Source organism: Manacus candei, unplaced genomic scaffold (assembly GCF_025592945.1).
Source record: "Manacus candei isolate 608988 ecotype Guabito, Panama unplaced genomic scaffold, ASM2559294v1 h1tg000076l, whole genome shotgun sequence".
Classification (NCBI taxonomy): domain Eukaryota; kingdom Metazoa; phylum Chordata; class Aves; order Passeriformes; family Pipridae; genus Manacus; species Manacus candei.
Window position 1 is genome coordinate 7,146,879 of NW_026138124.1, and position 15,168 is coordinate 7,162,046.

The 15,168-nt window shown below is 41.5% G+C and overlaps 1 protein-coding gene and 1 long non-coding RNA gene across 2 annotated transcripts; one reads left to right on the top strand and one right to left on the bottom strand.

The window, feature by feature from the left end:
• The first annotated feature begins 293 nt into the window (after positions 1–293).
• Positions 294–10,482, top strand: LOC127480993 (solute carrier family 13 member 2-like). The gene is made up of 12 exons (XM_051809793.1): positions 294–491; positions 1,514–1,642; positions 2,024–2,160; positions 3,202–3,377; positions 4,184–4,352; positions 4,577–4,699; positions 5,584–5,802; positions 5,900–5,982; positions 6,548–6,669; positions 8,187–8,348; positions 9,299–9,436; positions 10,175–10,482. Exons 1-12 carry the CDS (start codon positions 390–392, stop codon positions 10,304–10,306), a joined length of 1,692 nt encoding a protein of 563 aa, XP_051665753.1. The 5' UTR covers positions 294–389; the 3' UTR covers positions 10,307–10,482.
• Positions 3,352–11,806, bottom strand: LOC127481013 (uncharacterized). The gene is made up of 3 exons (XR_007908079.1): positions 11,182–11,806; positions 6,689–6,829; positions 3,352–3,464 (listed from the first exon to the last, which is right to left on the bottom strand). It is a non-coding gene; the product is annotated as an uncharacterized LOC127481013 (long non-coding RNA).
• Between the last annotated feature and the right edge of the window lie 3,362 nt (positions 11,807–15,168).

The window sequence follows — 15,168 nt, forward strand, 5'->3', positions numbered from 1 at the left end:
TATATCCCTTATCTAAGGTTAGGCAATTCTCATCGAGTTAAGCAAAAATGCAAGGCTCATGGTACGTTAGAAGCACACGCATAGCTTTAGAGTGAAACAGTTCCACACTAATTCTTTATGTACTGTTTTCTATTCAAGCGCTAGAAAAAAATTAAAGAAAAAAAAAAAGAAAAAGAAAAAAACCAAATTCATATTAATAAACCCCAACTCAATTTGGAACGGACACGGTTTAGCAGACAATGTTTAAGAGTCCCCTTCAGCAGTGGGTGGCCCCGAACGGCAGCGGCTCGGGGGGATCGCGGGGGGCGGTTGGCGGCGGGTGAACGGCCGTGCCCGTTGCCTCCAGCGGCAGATCCCGGGCCTTTCAGCACTGGGATAGCTCCGGAGCCATGGCTGGCATCTTGGAGGTGATCCTAGCCTTCAGGAAATACCTCATCGTCGTCACGGTAATCGTTTTGCCCCTCGCTCTGCCTCTGGCGGTGCCTACCAAGGTAAGGACTTTTTGAATTCCACATCTCGGAGCTGCTCCTTGTAAGTGACACAGTGAACAGACCATCAGTCTTCTTGAAGAACACTCAGTGACATGCGATTTGTGACTTTTGCTTTGCATCTGACTGGTTTAGCAAAGGACTTTCTATGCTGGAGACTGTAGCTGTGAACCTAAATTACAGTCTGAGGTCCAGTTTTAATCCCTTCTGATTTTCTAACAGTATCCAATGCCCATATTCTTTAACTTTTTTCCCTTTTTTCTTTTCTTTTTTTTTTTTTTTCTCCTGTTCTTATCCCAATCCGCCTTACTTACAAAAGTTCTATTTCTTATCCAAGGTTAGGAAACTTTTAGCAAGTTCGGCAAAAACGCCAGGAAGCACACACAGACAGCACAGAACTGCCTCAGGCTAAAGCTAATTCTTTACGAGCTGCTTTCTATTGAAGTGGTAGAAAAAAAAATTTAAAAAAAAAAAAAAAACCAACCAAAAAAAAACCCCACAAACCTATTCACATTAATAAACCCCAACTCAATTTGGGATGGACACGGTTTAGCAGACAACTACTAAAACTGAGAGCAAACAATGCTAAAGTTTTAGCTTAAAGACAGACAAATGTCCTTACAGGAAAACTGACATTGTGAAAAACCTTTTTCCCACTTTTACCAAGAGCTTGTTCACAGCAGGATGGAAGCCAATATGTGCCTATGACATACATGCCAAAGCCCTGCTAGGGTCTCTCAAAAGGCACTCATTGATGTCTTTTAAGAACAAAAATAGATAAAAAGGGTCATCAAGATGAAAAATTTCTTTCAGTGCTTGACGGGATGGATTATTAAGGTTCTTACTGCTCTCACTCAAAAATAAGGCTCAAAAAGGAATATTTTCATCTCTTCATGAATCTTTTCAGATTTCCTTCTCCAACCTGTCTGCTTTCCTCTAATCCCAGTGAATGCAATTATGTGCCATTGCCTTCTGGAAGGTGGAGTGTTCTGATCATGTCTCCTCTCCCCCCTCTTGCCCCCCAGGAGGCCAGATGTGGTTATGTTATCATAGTGATGGCAGTTTTCTGGTGCACAGAAGCCCTGCCATTGGCTGTCACAGCTCTCCTGCCCGTCCTGCTGTTCCCACTAATGAATATCATGGATGCAAACACAGTAAGAGATTTTACATCATACGTTATATATTAATTGGTCAGCTTCTCTTATTCTGGGATTATTTCTCAGAAAATAATAATATTAACATTAACAATAACAATACTAATAACAATAATTAGCATTAGTAGTATTACTAATAACTACTTTTACTATTCCATTGCTCTTACACAGGGAACTGGTTGTCTTCTTCATGGAATACAACTTGCACGAGCCCACAGTGAGCTCTGGGGTGGAGCTGCTAATCTGAAATCAAAGCAAATTCACTCTTCAAAAACAACCCACAGTTACTCTGTGCTAATGGTTTTGGAACAACCTCCCTCAGAAAATGCCTTCTCTCTTGGCTTCTTCTGACTGTTTTCTCTCCCTTGTTCCACATTACAGGTCTGTCGGGAATATTTAAAGAACACCAATATGCTTTTTGTTGGGGGACTGCTGGTGGCCATTGCCATTGAGAACTGGCACCTACACAGGCGTATGGCTCTGCGGGTCTTGCTTATCACTGGTGTCAGACCAGCCCTGTGAGTAACAGTCATAAAAACACCATGGGATAAAGAAACTTATGTGACATATGTGAATCTGCAAATCACAGCCTACAAATGCTTTCCTGCAGTCCAAGTGAGTTAGTGCCTGAGCCAACCTTGCAAATGGGGATCCCGTGAAGTGTTACAGACCTGGTGTGCCCTTTTTGAATTCCAAATGGTTTTAGGTGGAGAAATAGCAACAAGAGAGTCAATGGTGGTAAGATACAGCTTCAGACACTCAGGAAAGACCACAGATGAAACACAGCAAACATGGACTCTCTGCCTGCTACACTGATTGCCAAGAGAAGAGAAAACATGAGGGTGCTTGTTTGCAAAACAGCAAGTGTTTTCTAGACTAGAACTCTAAACTATGCAAAGGCTACAGCACCCTATTTAATCTGTTTTAGCTCCTAACGAGAGGGAACACTGAAGGAAATTACAAAGCAATAGAATAAAAATGCATACAAGATAAACCCCTTTCCATCTCATGTATAATCTACATCTCATCTAAAGAATAATTTTGAGGCAAATCACAGAGTAATACTGAAAGGAGGATTAGAGTTTTAGATGAGTAAGAAGAGAATCCTAAATAATAGAGATGGGATAAAATTACAGAAAAACAGAGATCCTCATCCTTATGGCTTAAACTGATTGCCACTTGGGATAAAAATTCAGCTTGGAATTCCTCTTTACAATACATTATACTGCATTAACATGTGTTATTGAGATGGCATGTCTTCCTTGGAAGCATGCAGGATAAGCAGGACCTGACTAGGTAAATTGTTTGCTCCAAGCTACCAGGTTCCACTTTCCTTGTCATAAGACTGTAAAAAATTGGTTGAAATTGGAAAAAAAAAGAAAAATGAATGTAAAAATCTCACCATGTCGCTCCCAAAGTAGACCAGGGTAAGAGGAAGTGCTGGGTGGGAATTGTTGAGCATGTTCCAAACCCAGCACTTGTGGTCGAATCTTTGCAGCAAAAACAGAGCATTGCAGTGCTGAGTTCTGATCCAGCTTTTCCAAACCTTCTCATTCCAGACTTCTCATGGGATTCATGGTCGTGACTGCCTTCCTGTCAATGTGGATCAGCAACACGGCCACCACTGCCATGATGGTCCCCATAGCACAGGCAGTGCTGGAACAGCTGCACAAGTCAGAGCTGGAGTCCAGTGGTGCTGGTGAAGTGCAGGAAGGGTCAACTCCAGAGGGGAAAGGTGAGTGGATTCTGGGCAGCTTTCTCTTCGGGGTGATGGAGGGTGACCTGATGCCTTCTTCACTGTCATAAGACTTGACAGTAAATTCTAAAAGAAGAACACACCTCAAGCATCCTGACTGCATCACACAGCATTGATGAGGCTCTTCTGTGAGCCACACAAAACCACCATAAGATCTACTGACTAGACTGAAGTTCGAAACAGATCAAAAGATACAAAAAGATGATAACTAATCAATAAACAAACAACAGGAATACATTCTCCATTGGCTGAAGCCTTTCCATGAGGCTTGATATTTTTCTGTATCTTTGTCTTAGTTCAATTCTTGCCTACTGTGGAACAGATCAGATAATATGGAATTCCCACAGGAAAATTTCTGGCCCATTGGAAGCCAGAAGGGTAGGGATTAAAATGATCTTTCTAATCCAAAGCTACACAATCAAGCAACACTCTCTTTACCAGCTGTCTTGCCCTCTCCTCATGTTTCAGATGACTCCAGTGTTTCTGTAAGTCCCAGTGCCAGCAGTCAGATGCTGGTACTGAACAAGTTCCCTTCAGCCCAGCTCCTCTGGCTCTGTTGTAACTCCCGGAATTCTTACCTCTCTCCCCTCCACGTGCAGTTCAGACATCACCCTAGTTCACCAAGAAGTGTCAGCAAAATGGAAGATCAAAAAATTAAAGTCTTAAAAAGGGGAAATTTGCTTCCTGCAGCTTTATGTCCTAGCCTTGAAATACTGAGCTTTGCAGGAACAATATCTTTTCCTGTCCAACAAGCTTCTGCATCTCTTTTGTTCCTTGGGATCCAGGTAATACTCATGTCGTGACAATCGAGGGAAACGAAGATCCCCTAGAGCAGAAACACTTGAAACTCTGCAAGGGAATGTCTCTCTCTATTTGTTACGCAGCCAGTATTGGAGGAATTGCAACTCTGACCGGGACAGGACCAAATCTGGTACTGCAAGGACAAGTTGAAGAGTAAGTCTGGTTGAATGTGGGATTTAATACCCATGAAACTGCATCATTCTGTACAACTGACTTCCAGGTAGCACAGAGAAAAAAATATCGGTTGGGTAACTTTGCTGGGAAGTGAGTTTCTCTTCCTTAAGGGGCCTCACAGTACCTCCCCTGTTCTAATTCATTAAGTAAATACAGAAGAGAATGTGGAATTTTGGATGCTAACAGCTTCCTGCATTTTACAGGCTCTATCCTAATAATGGTGGTGTCATCACCTTTGTCTCCTGGTTCTCCTTTGCCTTCCCCACCATGATTTTGTTACTGGTTTTGGCATGGATTTGGCTACAGATACTGTACTTGGGCTTTAAGTGAGTACCCTTCACCCTCTGCCTTCCAGCTGATGGGCCTGATCAAGGACTCATTGCACAAGTGATCCTTTGTCTGTTAAAATACTGCACCTTTTTCTCTGAAGAATCTAATCAAATCCCAGAGAAACACACTCTGTAGATGCAAATAGGAAGTTCTAACAGCATATGACCTGTTCTGTGGCATTGTTGTCATGTCCCAAGAGATTGCTGTGCTTCAAAGCAGGAAATGCCTTTGTGACAAGAGTTGCTTCAGACCTAGAGGATTAGTCTTGTGCTATTATTTCCAATGCTAATCACCCCCAATACCCAGCTTACATTACCTACCTGTTTAATACTTAGCCTATCAAGTTTGTATTATCCCAGCCTCCCTTGTTTTACATAGCAAGAGTGCTGTAATACCTGAAATGGTATTTTCATCTTCCAATTCCTCCTTTAAAATTCTCATTTTCTGTCATTTTAAAGAGCTTGGCAACTCTTTACTTCCTTGTGGTCATATAGCCTTGTCAGCCACACTGACCTTGTCCTGGTCTAGTGGAAGGGATCCCTGCCCTTGGCAGGGGGTTGCAATGAGATGGTCTTCAAGGCCCCTTCCAACCCAAACCATTCTGTGATTCTACACTATTTTCCCCCATGTGCTCAGATAGCACAATTCTTTTTGTATTTAAATCATGAGCTTTTAGGGGCAGGAAGCTTCCTTCTGATCACCTTGGCAGCCATGGTGCAATGCAGTTAGTACCCACCATGACTGCCAATGCTATGATTATAATGTATTTAATGTCAATATTCATATATCTAAAAGACATTATGACTGAGTCTAAAATTTGAATTCTTAACTGAGGCTATCTGGCAAGTGTCTCTGATATTTCTTGTCCATTTTCTTCTAGTTTTAAGGAGAATTTTGGTTGTACTGCAAATGCCGCAGAAAAGACTAAGGAGAAAGAGGCCTATGCTGTCATCCAGGAAGAGAGCAGGAAGTTGGGCAGAATGAAATTTGCAGAAATAGCAGTCTTGTCCCTCTTCATACTCCTGGTAGTGCTCTGGTTTACAAGAGATCCTGGTTTTACTACAGGCTGGGCAACAAATCTTTTCAACAAAAAAAAAAAGTACTACCATTACTCCTCATTTTTAATAAAATTAAATATGCTGGATTTTATAGAAATGAAAACATAGCTGACTAAATATCTGATCGATCTGTTGCAGGTTTGTCACTGATGGTACAGTTGCCATGTTCATTGCAATTTTGTTGTTCATCATCCCTTCTGGCTTTTCCAATGCACAAACAGGTGAGTTTACTGAAGCATCAAAAATCAACTGCCAGAATAGGTACATGAGAAGTTTCACGTTTGAGGTTTACAAAGGAAATTTCAAATATTAAATAAGATTTCAAACTGCTCTTCCTGCATAGCTACAGCTTCTGTTTAGGTTAGGCAAGGTACATATCCCATAAAAGTTCTCTGCTTCTCATTATTTAGCTAAGTAGGAAACTCTTATCCCAGCAGTGTTCCTGCCTCTACTATACACGTGTAAAAGCTTCTGAGGCTGAAATCTTCAGGAGAGAAAACAACAGAAACACACACAGTTCTGCAGATATCTTGCCACACTTTTTTCTCACTCTTCCCTGCATTGTACTGTGCTTTTGGAAGCAGCTGCAGATCATTCATTAGTGTTTTTACAGGTCAAGTTTTAAAACCTTTGTTGGTGAAGCTTTTAGCATTTGCTTCAGGAGGTAATTCCAGATCTTGCTGACAGAAGGTTTTCCTGATGTTCAGACTAAAGTCAGGTCCCACCAAGAAGTTCTCCTTTCTTTGGAGAATGTAATATGGCTTACAAAATCTTTTTGGATTTCAGATGGCAAGTCAAAGTTCCAAGCACCTCCACCTCTCCTGGACTGGAAAACAGTTCACCAGAAAATGCCGTGGAGTATTGTGTTTCTGCTGGGAGGTGGTTTTGCCTTAGCCAAAGGCAGTGAGGTAACATTCCTTGGCTTACCTGGGATCTGTGTCTTCCTGCGTGTTTTCCACCTTGCTCTTCATGCTGTCCCAGGACACAAGAGGGCACACTGGGAGCATCGAATGTTCCTTTCCTCAGCTACCGGCAGTGGGACAGACCTCACCATCTTTGGGAGGAGTCCTGTGATTAGACCAAATCCTTATTGTTAGCTGTGCAATGGGATGGTACTACCAATCAGGACAACATGATTAACTGTGTTTCTGAAGAAGTGGATGATTAAGAAACTACCTCAACACGTTAAAGGTTCTTTAAATAAAAATTAATTGATGTGGCAAGTGTGAGGAGATAGTTTAGAGACCCATCCTGGGTACATTATCTCAAACAAACAACTTATGGAAATAGGATTTAAATTAAACTGCTAGAAGACAAATTCAGAGCTTGCTAGAGAAACTTCAGGAGCAGATAAAATCATCAGACTGAAAGGATGTGGTGCTGTACTTCTGCAGGAACCTGCCAGGAGTCCAGTGCTACACATTGTTTTTCAGTAACGATTTGAGTGATGGTAAATGATGATAAATACAATTATGAAGTATAAAGACAATAAAAAAACTGGAAAAGGCTTCGAGTGCCTGGAATACTAGTTTAGAATTCAAAGATCAAAATTAACTGCAAAAGTGTTTCTAGAAAACAAGGATGCAGCTCAGTTTGGGAAACAGGAGGAAATAATCAAGTATTAGAAATGTAAGATGTGGAAACAACAGGCTGAGTTTTAAAGCTGCTCATACACCTTATTCTTGTCAGTGTTTTAATTTTACTACTGAGAAAAAAGCAAACAACTGGAAACTATAGGCAGGCTGATCATACATAAAACATGTAAAATATAATCCTTCTCTCAGGACTAAGTCCTCAGGTACAGTAATTTATTCAGTTTTGGCTATCAGTCTTCAACAATATATGGCTGTATGAAGAAAGAGGAAGGCAGTAAGAATGGGAAACATGCTTGTTAAAGGAAAGATTTAAGAAATTAGAATGATTTATTCTAGAATAAGTCATCAAATACAAAAAAGCTGCAGTAGAAGGCCCAGAATGACAGGGATGATGTTGGGACTTTCCAGTGACTGAGAAGAATGGAGGGTGTGAAAAGCTTCAGATAATTATCTCAGATAATGTGATGAAATCACATTAAATCACTAAAACATCTGCTAAGATACATAAAAGCATTTTAGAAAATTATTTCAAAGACCTTTGTTTACATTAAAAAGTGCCCGAAATATTGATCATGTACAACTGATCTGAGCTATCAATAATGCACTACAAATGTAGTATCTTCTTCTTTCAAATTCTTTGGAAGGGAAAGCATGTTCATTTCCTCTCTATGAACACTGGCTCCTACATGTTTTTCTGCAGAGAGCAGTTTGTATGAGAACTGCTATGACAAGGGAAGGTCGAATTGACATGAGAACTGTAACTGGACTGCAATGTGGTTATTTCCTCTCCAGTCTACTATCCTGAGAGCCCTCTTTTTTTTTTGTTACAGAAATCTGGTCTGTCTGCATGGTTAGGTACCAAACTGACCCCTCTGCAGCACGTCCCTCGCTCAGCAATTGCCTTCCTAGTGTGTCTCCTCGTTGCCACTTTCACTGAGTGCACCAGCAACGTGGCCACCACCACCCTCTTCCTCCCTATTGTGGCTTCAATGGTAGGTTCCAGCATTTCAAAATGTTCTTATAAGAACAGTTTTCAACTCCTCTCCAAGCATACACCTGCTCAATTGACAAAATTAACTGGCTGCCATAGCCAAGCACTGGTTTGTGTGTCCAAACAGGGATACGAGACTTAAAACATACATATGTGTATGTGTGTGAATATATCTCTGTATAAATACACTGTGCTTAGTTCAACCCTTCTAAAATCATTGCTGGGGAAGAGTAAAGGGATTAAATCCATTGGCATATTAGACTTTGCCTTCTGGCCTAAACAACCCCATGAGGTCACTGCCAGCTGTACTTGTTTTTTCCAATTTGTTCTGCACGGACACAGCAACAGCAGCAGCATTTGCTTCCCTGCAACATTCCATTACTGTATTTCACTCCGACCACTGGCCTTCCAGAAGTCTCTGAGGGTGATAGCATGACCTAATTCAGACTTTTTGCATTTCCACTGCAGATTCCTGTTGCTGGGGTAGACAGAGTTCTGCACTGTGAAAAGCTGGTTCCAGACAAAAAATGCAATAAGCTCCCCCAAAATCTTTTGGCATAGGCCACACACTCCAGCAAACCCTTAAACTGATCCACTCACCTGCAGAGCTTGGGCTGCCCTGTCTCCTCTGATAATTTCATTTTGTTCTTAACCAGTTTGAAGCCACTCTACAATTTTTTCCCAGGGTTTAGAGGTGAATGCAAGCATTATTAGCCATTTATACAGCAGCCTCAGGAACACAAAGCCCTGACCACAAAATCAATTCTTGCATTTCTTGCATAAAGACATGGACTAGAAGTGTCTCAAGCAGCACCAAAACCTGAGTGGCTGCAGTGTTTGATGAAGAACGAGGTTTCTGACAGGGACAAATACAATCAGGTTTCTGACAAAAGATTTCTCTGCAGTTTTGGGTATCCCAAACCAGCTTCTTTGCTCTCTCTTCCTGCACAGGCTGAAGCCATTTGCCTCAACCCACTCTATGTCATGCTGCCCTGCACACTTTCTGCATCGCTGGCGTTCATGCTCCCTGTGGCCACTCCTCCCAATGCCATTGTCTTCTCCTATGGACAGCTCAGGGTTATTGATATGGTGAGTAAAATCATGTTTTTGTCAGAATTTTCACCTCTAGATTTGGTCTTTCCTTTTTCTAATATTGGTTCTTCCTGGGAGAGTGTTTGAAATCTCCCTGTGCTGGGCTGATGGAAAATGGAAGGAAGACACACGAGTGCATTAATAAAGGGTCACACTCACTCAGAGCCTCAGAAAGGTGCTATTGAGCTTTTAAAGAACAGCCAAGGCCTCTTGAAGATGTTCCAAGAAGAGCTGCCAATGAGAAACAGCAATGTCTAAGTGCTTGAAAAGCCCACATGTAGGGCATAGAGGTGTCAAAGAGCCCTGTCATCTGGGCAGTCCTTCTGCAGGGGTGGGGGACAGTCTGGCACATCTCACTGGGCTGCTCTGATGCCCTGAGAAATCATCGTGTTAAAGACAGATGGACACAGATGCCATGTCTCTTGATAACTTTTCTAACTTACAAGTGATCCAAGAGGAATTCCAAAGTAACATTAGGGATAAATGCCAGGTCAGAAGAGAAAGTTCTACATGAGTGAGTTCAAAGGATTTCAGGACTTCTAGTTAAGGAGTTTTATCTGATGGAAACTTGTTTCCCCCCAGGACAAATTATATTTGTGAAGAAAACCAGCTTAAAATAATTTGATGGACTTGTGAAAAAAGGCCAAAGAGAATCTGTCAATACAAACAATCCCAACCAGCAAGAAAGGAAAGTGCTCAGTTCAACTAAAAGTGCTTCTTTTTTTATAATTCTAGGCCAAAGCTGGATTTGTACTCAACATTCTGGGAGTTCTGACAATAACTCTTTCCATCAATACCTGGACTTCAACTTTCCTCCAGCTGCAAATTTTCCCAACTTGGGCAAACAAGACAGGTTCGTGCCCATAACGTGAACAGGAGAAGGGAGCAGTGACTGTTCCTGTTAGAGCTGCAGTGAGAGCAGGACTGCCCTCCACGCCAGCTTTGCCAAGGCAGTGGTATAGAGACAGGTCTGTTCTGTGGAAAAGGGCAATCCACCCTCAAGCAAAACTGTTCTGTTGATAACAGCAATAAAATTTTTTAACAGTGCTGTTTATCTGTCAATTTTGTCACCCCAGCAGTAAGACAAGGTAACCTTTTGGTTTTTCAGCTGTCCCAGGAACCTTTAGATTTTGTGTCTCTGCAGGGATATTTTCCCCAAGTGCTTTTCCACCCCACCTGTAAAGTTTGAAATCTGCAGCAAGAAAGAAGAGAGATGTATATATATATTGATATGCATAAAGAAGGAGAGAGACTCCGTGTTCCTGATTTCATGCATGTATTGTCACAAGAAACACCTGTATATGGGTATATGTTCAAACTGTATATGACTATTATATGCTGTTATGGGCATTGACAGCATTACAGACAAATCACATACTGTCAGCCCCTTCTATTTTTGAAATACATATATTTGCTGTCCCCTTGTTATGAGTGTAAAATGCACCATAACTGAGGTTCAGTTCAGACAGAGCAGTTATTCAACATGTGCCCCTGAGGTTTGCACTGAAATCTTTGCTCTGTTGTTGCCTGCCTAAATTTTGCACAAAGAATGTTGCTTTTCAGAAGTCCCACTCTGGTGGCATCCCCATACTGATTCCATCAGAGTGAATAAGAGGGAATTTCACCCTAAATGAGTGCATGCTCTTCAAAACTTTTCTTCTTTCTTTCTCAGTCCTAAACATTAGGAGACAAGGACATTGTGCAGTATACATTTGACTTACAAAATGGCAGAATTCACTGACCTGCAGTAGTTTCTTTCCAGTTCCAACTCTCCAGACAATTCTGGTGCCTGCTGGTCACTGATCCCTCTTGCACTGATGGTTTCACTGGCCACTTGCTCCAGGAAATCACTGCCCTGGAAAGAACAGTCTCTTATTAACCCTTCAGTGGCTCTGACAAAGAGTGTTTTGATGTGTGATAGGCATCCAAGAGAATATCCACAGCACACACAGGACAGGCGTTTATTCTCTGTTGCTAATGAGCTCCTGGGTATAATTGATTTCAAACACATAATGACTTGTTCAGGTCACTGGTAAACCACTCTCCTTTCCCTTGGCATTTACCTCTATCAAATAACATCCAAATCTCCCTAAATATTTTCCTTGGCCTGCTCACCCTGTGTCTGAGGGCCTAAAAATGACAAACCCAAGCAGATGATTTTCTGGGAGCCTCTCCCTTCTTCTCTCTTTGTCTGCAGTACCAGGGCAGCGTGCACAGCTTTTGTTTGCTTTTTGTTTTCTTTGAAACACTCGCACAGCGTTTACATGTCCTTCTAAATTACTGCTTAGCTAAGCAGGAAAGGTGGAATTCTTATAACATTTCCCATCAGCCTCTCCTTCCAGCCCTTTAAAACTGTGTTATGATTCTTTGAAGTCTTTTCTATTAGTCTACATTATTCAGAGGCTGTGGTGTGTGTAAGTACCTGCAAGGAGCACAGGTGCAATCTTTATGCCAATCTCAAGAAGAAAGAAGAGAGACATCAAGTAGCACAGAGTGTCATGGGGCCAACCCATTAATGCTGGGTGTTCCATGTTCATTAGCAGGGATGAGTGCTTAAAGGTTAGAGACTTACCAGAGAATATCTGCAATGGAAGTTACTGAAGGGGTGTACAAATGTCCAACTTCCAGAAAAAATATGGGTGAAAAGCTGGTGGAAGAGGAAGAGGAAGAGGAAGAGAAGAGGAAGAGAAGAGGAAGAGAAGAGGAAGAGAAGAGGAAGAGAAGAGGATCAGAATACCATAAAGAGAACTGAAAATTTCACTACTAGTTTCCACCTTGAAGTGATGTGGTACTGGGCAGTTTATTGCCTTGGGTGTGTCTGAGCTCAGGACCAGTTGAGGTACAGCTAAATATAGTGTACTTGTGCAAAACTCAGTAACACTATTAAACATTTTCATAATTTTCTAAGCAAAGCAGGTAGAAAGTGTTTCTAAGCCCCATTATTACCCAGATCACCTTTGAAGGGTGGTTCCCCATTACGTTTCCAGATATTGCCCTCAAGGAGTGGCTCCATTTCCCATTGTGTGATCAAATTTCACAATCTGCTGTGAAACTGCCAGCTCAGCACCTGCTGTACTTAGGTGTGATTTCCAATGCAGCTCTTCCTTTCGGAGTTGACACTAAGTTTGTTTTACATAGGAGTTGTGAGTGATAAATTTGGTAATGAGAAGGGGATGTCTGCCTTTTTGCCTGCCTGGTCTAAGAAGCAAGTGCTCTACAAAACCACAAAATACAGGTTTCCCACAGTATATGCCAGTGAGTAAGTGGGTGACTCGCAGTCACCTCCTCCATTCTCCCTGGAGTTATGGTGCTGTCTTGCCTTGCCTTGCCCAGGCACACGAGCACACACACAGCTTCTACAGGCACACACATGTACACCAAAAGAGAATATGAAGGACTTACCCCAGTAAACATACACATTTCTATGACCACACCGTAAAAACAGATGAGTTTTAAGCAGGCTAATGAAAATCCGCTTCCACTTGGGAAAGGCACTTCATCATAAACACCTCGGCAGCAATTTGTAAAGTGGCACGTAAGTGATGCAAGGGGCACTGGAATCATAAACAGACTTAACAGGACACATGGCAATTTGAAAGCCAAACCAGGATAAAGCCAGTACATCTTTCTAATCCTCAAATTCGTTTGGAGAAACTAAAAATTTGCTCCCAGTCACTTAAAAGGTATTAAAAGGAACTTTAAGGAAGTTTTGTTGTATAGCACTGACATATGAAATATGTCCAGATATTACCATTTAATTCCTAAACTTTCATTAATAATAAAAATAAATAAATAAAATCTACTTTGAAGGACAACTTCTCGTAAAATGAACACAAAATAATTAATTCTCAAAAAGTTGATAATTATTTTCAGAAAACCAAATACAAACCAACAGAAACATAAGGTTCTGTGTTTTATCCAACAGTCAGCAGCATGTGTGTAGCTATGGACCTTTCTCCAGGGGCTGTAAGAGCAGTTCCAGTCATGTCCTTGGAGGAAATTCCTCCCTTGGATAACTATGGCATGTTGGCAGCAGTGTGAATCTTAGTGCAAAACTCCAGCTCTCTCCATTTGGCTTATTTTATTCTAGGAATAGAACTCTTTGCTCTCAATTAACACATTAAGTGTTCGCAAAGGCAGAAACAGAGTTTAAACTTTTTGCAGTGATGGATAACTAAAGAACAGAAAACAGAAGGACAAGGACTTGAGAAATGCGTAACTTGAAATCACCCAGGAACTTCGCAACCCTCAATTTTTTTCCCCGACATGGGACCAATAAAACTATTTACAACTTGATTCATTGAACTTTATGGTTTGAGTTAGTAGTGACCAAGGTGCCAAAGTCTGGAAATGAAGTGGTTTGAATGTACTAATCACCCGGTGTCCAAACTAACAACTGTTTAATAGAACTTAATCACTACTGTCAATGCTGTGCATTTTCTCCTATTAAGGAAACATTTAATATTATTTATCCTTTAATCATAATAACAGACCGAAACCATCCAGGTGCCATCCAGGAGGTGCAGGTTCCCTCACCACATGTCATTTAGTGGCTGCAGACACTGCACCAGGGCATGCCCAGGGTCCCTAAATCCAGGCCAAGCACCTGGTCTGGTGTTGATTTTCCTTGCACAACTCCCTTAAATATCTAAGGGGGAAGGAATGGAACAAGTGAACACTTTTCAAAGGCAGCACAGGACAGCAGAGTTGAAAACTAAATAAAATTGATTTAAACTGCCAAAAAGGGGGGGGAAAAAAAAACCAAACCCAAAGTACGAACTAGTTTGAAAATAGAGAAGGAATGGAATGGTTGGTTCAAGGGTTCAATCCTTATTCAATCCTTATTCAAGGTTTCAACTTTTATATATTGTTATGAATGATTTAGATCAGACCAGATGCAACTGCTTCAAGGCTCAGAGCTTGTATGCCTGTGCAAGGTATCTGTGATACAGCATTAATCATGACTGCTTTTAGCTGGCGTTGCACTTGAAATAATAATTATGGTCATCTAAAACATCAAAAATTTACTCTGCTCCAAGTTTACGTCATTCAGCCAACTTCAGGTTAGTATTAAGGCGCTCCTGCCAACCTAGCAGCACTACAGGAATCTCCTCACTCCCCTTGATCCCTGTCCAGTCCATGAGAAGCAGAACAACTTCAGGTTTTCCCAATACCTGTCACTAGGACCTAGGGCTTTCCATTCTTTGGAAGGGAGTTAAAAGCTCTAGGATGCCCAATTTCAGTAATTTTACTGATTACAGAGCTTGTAATTTCTTTCTATAAAGCAAAAGGAGAAGTGGTCAGAGCTGTCCATGAAACTAATGTCTATATTAATATGGAATTGCACAACGTGAGGTGAGCAAGGTGTGTGGAGAAGGGGAATACAGTGTTGTTACAGTTAACTGTTACAGCACCAGTTTTCCCAGTTGCCCATCAAGGGGATCTTAGAGAGTGAGTACTGGTTATTCTGAGGCAGTTGTAGTGCCTGCAAAGGGAACATCACATTTCCCTCTTTGCTCTAGGACTCTCCTGATGAGACTTGCCAGAAAACTGAAAAAGGATCCTCTTTATTTTTGAGATGTCTGTCACCCTGAAGGGAGTCTGAATTTTCCTCCTTGTTCTTACCTCTGGCAATATCATTCCTGCTACGTGAAACATGCAATCATAAATCACTTGTCTGCATTGCAGATAACACAGTTGTACAATGTGAGCTTCCTCACACCTGTGCT

Coding starts and splice junctions, on each gene's coding strand:
- LOC127480993 (XM_051809793.1), top strand. CDS start 390: ATGGCTGGCATCTTGGAGGTGATCCTAGCCTTCAGGAAATACCTCATC. Junction 5,803..5,899: donor CTTTTCAACAAAAAAAAAAA/GTACTACCATTA, acceptor GATCTGTTGCAG/GTTTGTCACTGATGGTACAG. Junction 5,983..6,547: donor CTTTTCCAATGCACAAACAG/GTGAGTTTACTG, acceptor TTTGGATTTCAG/ATGGCAAGTCAAAGTTCCAA.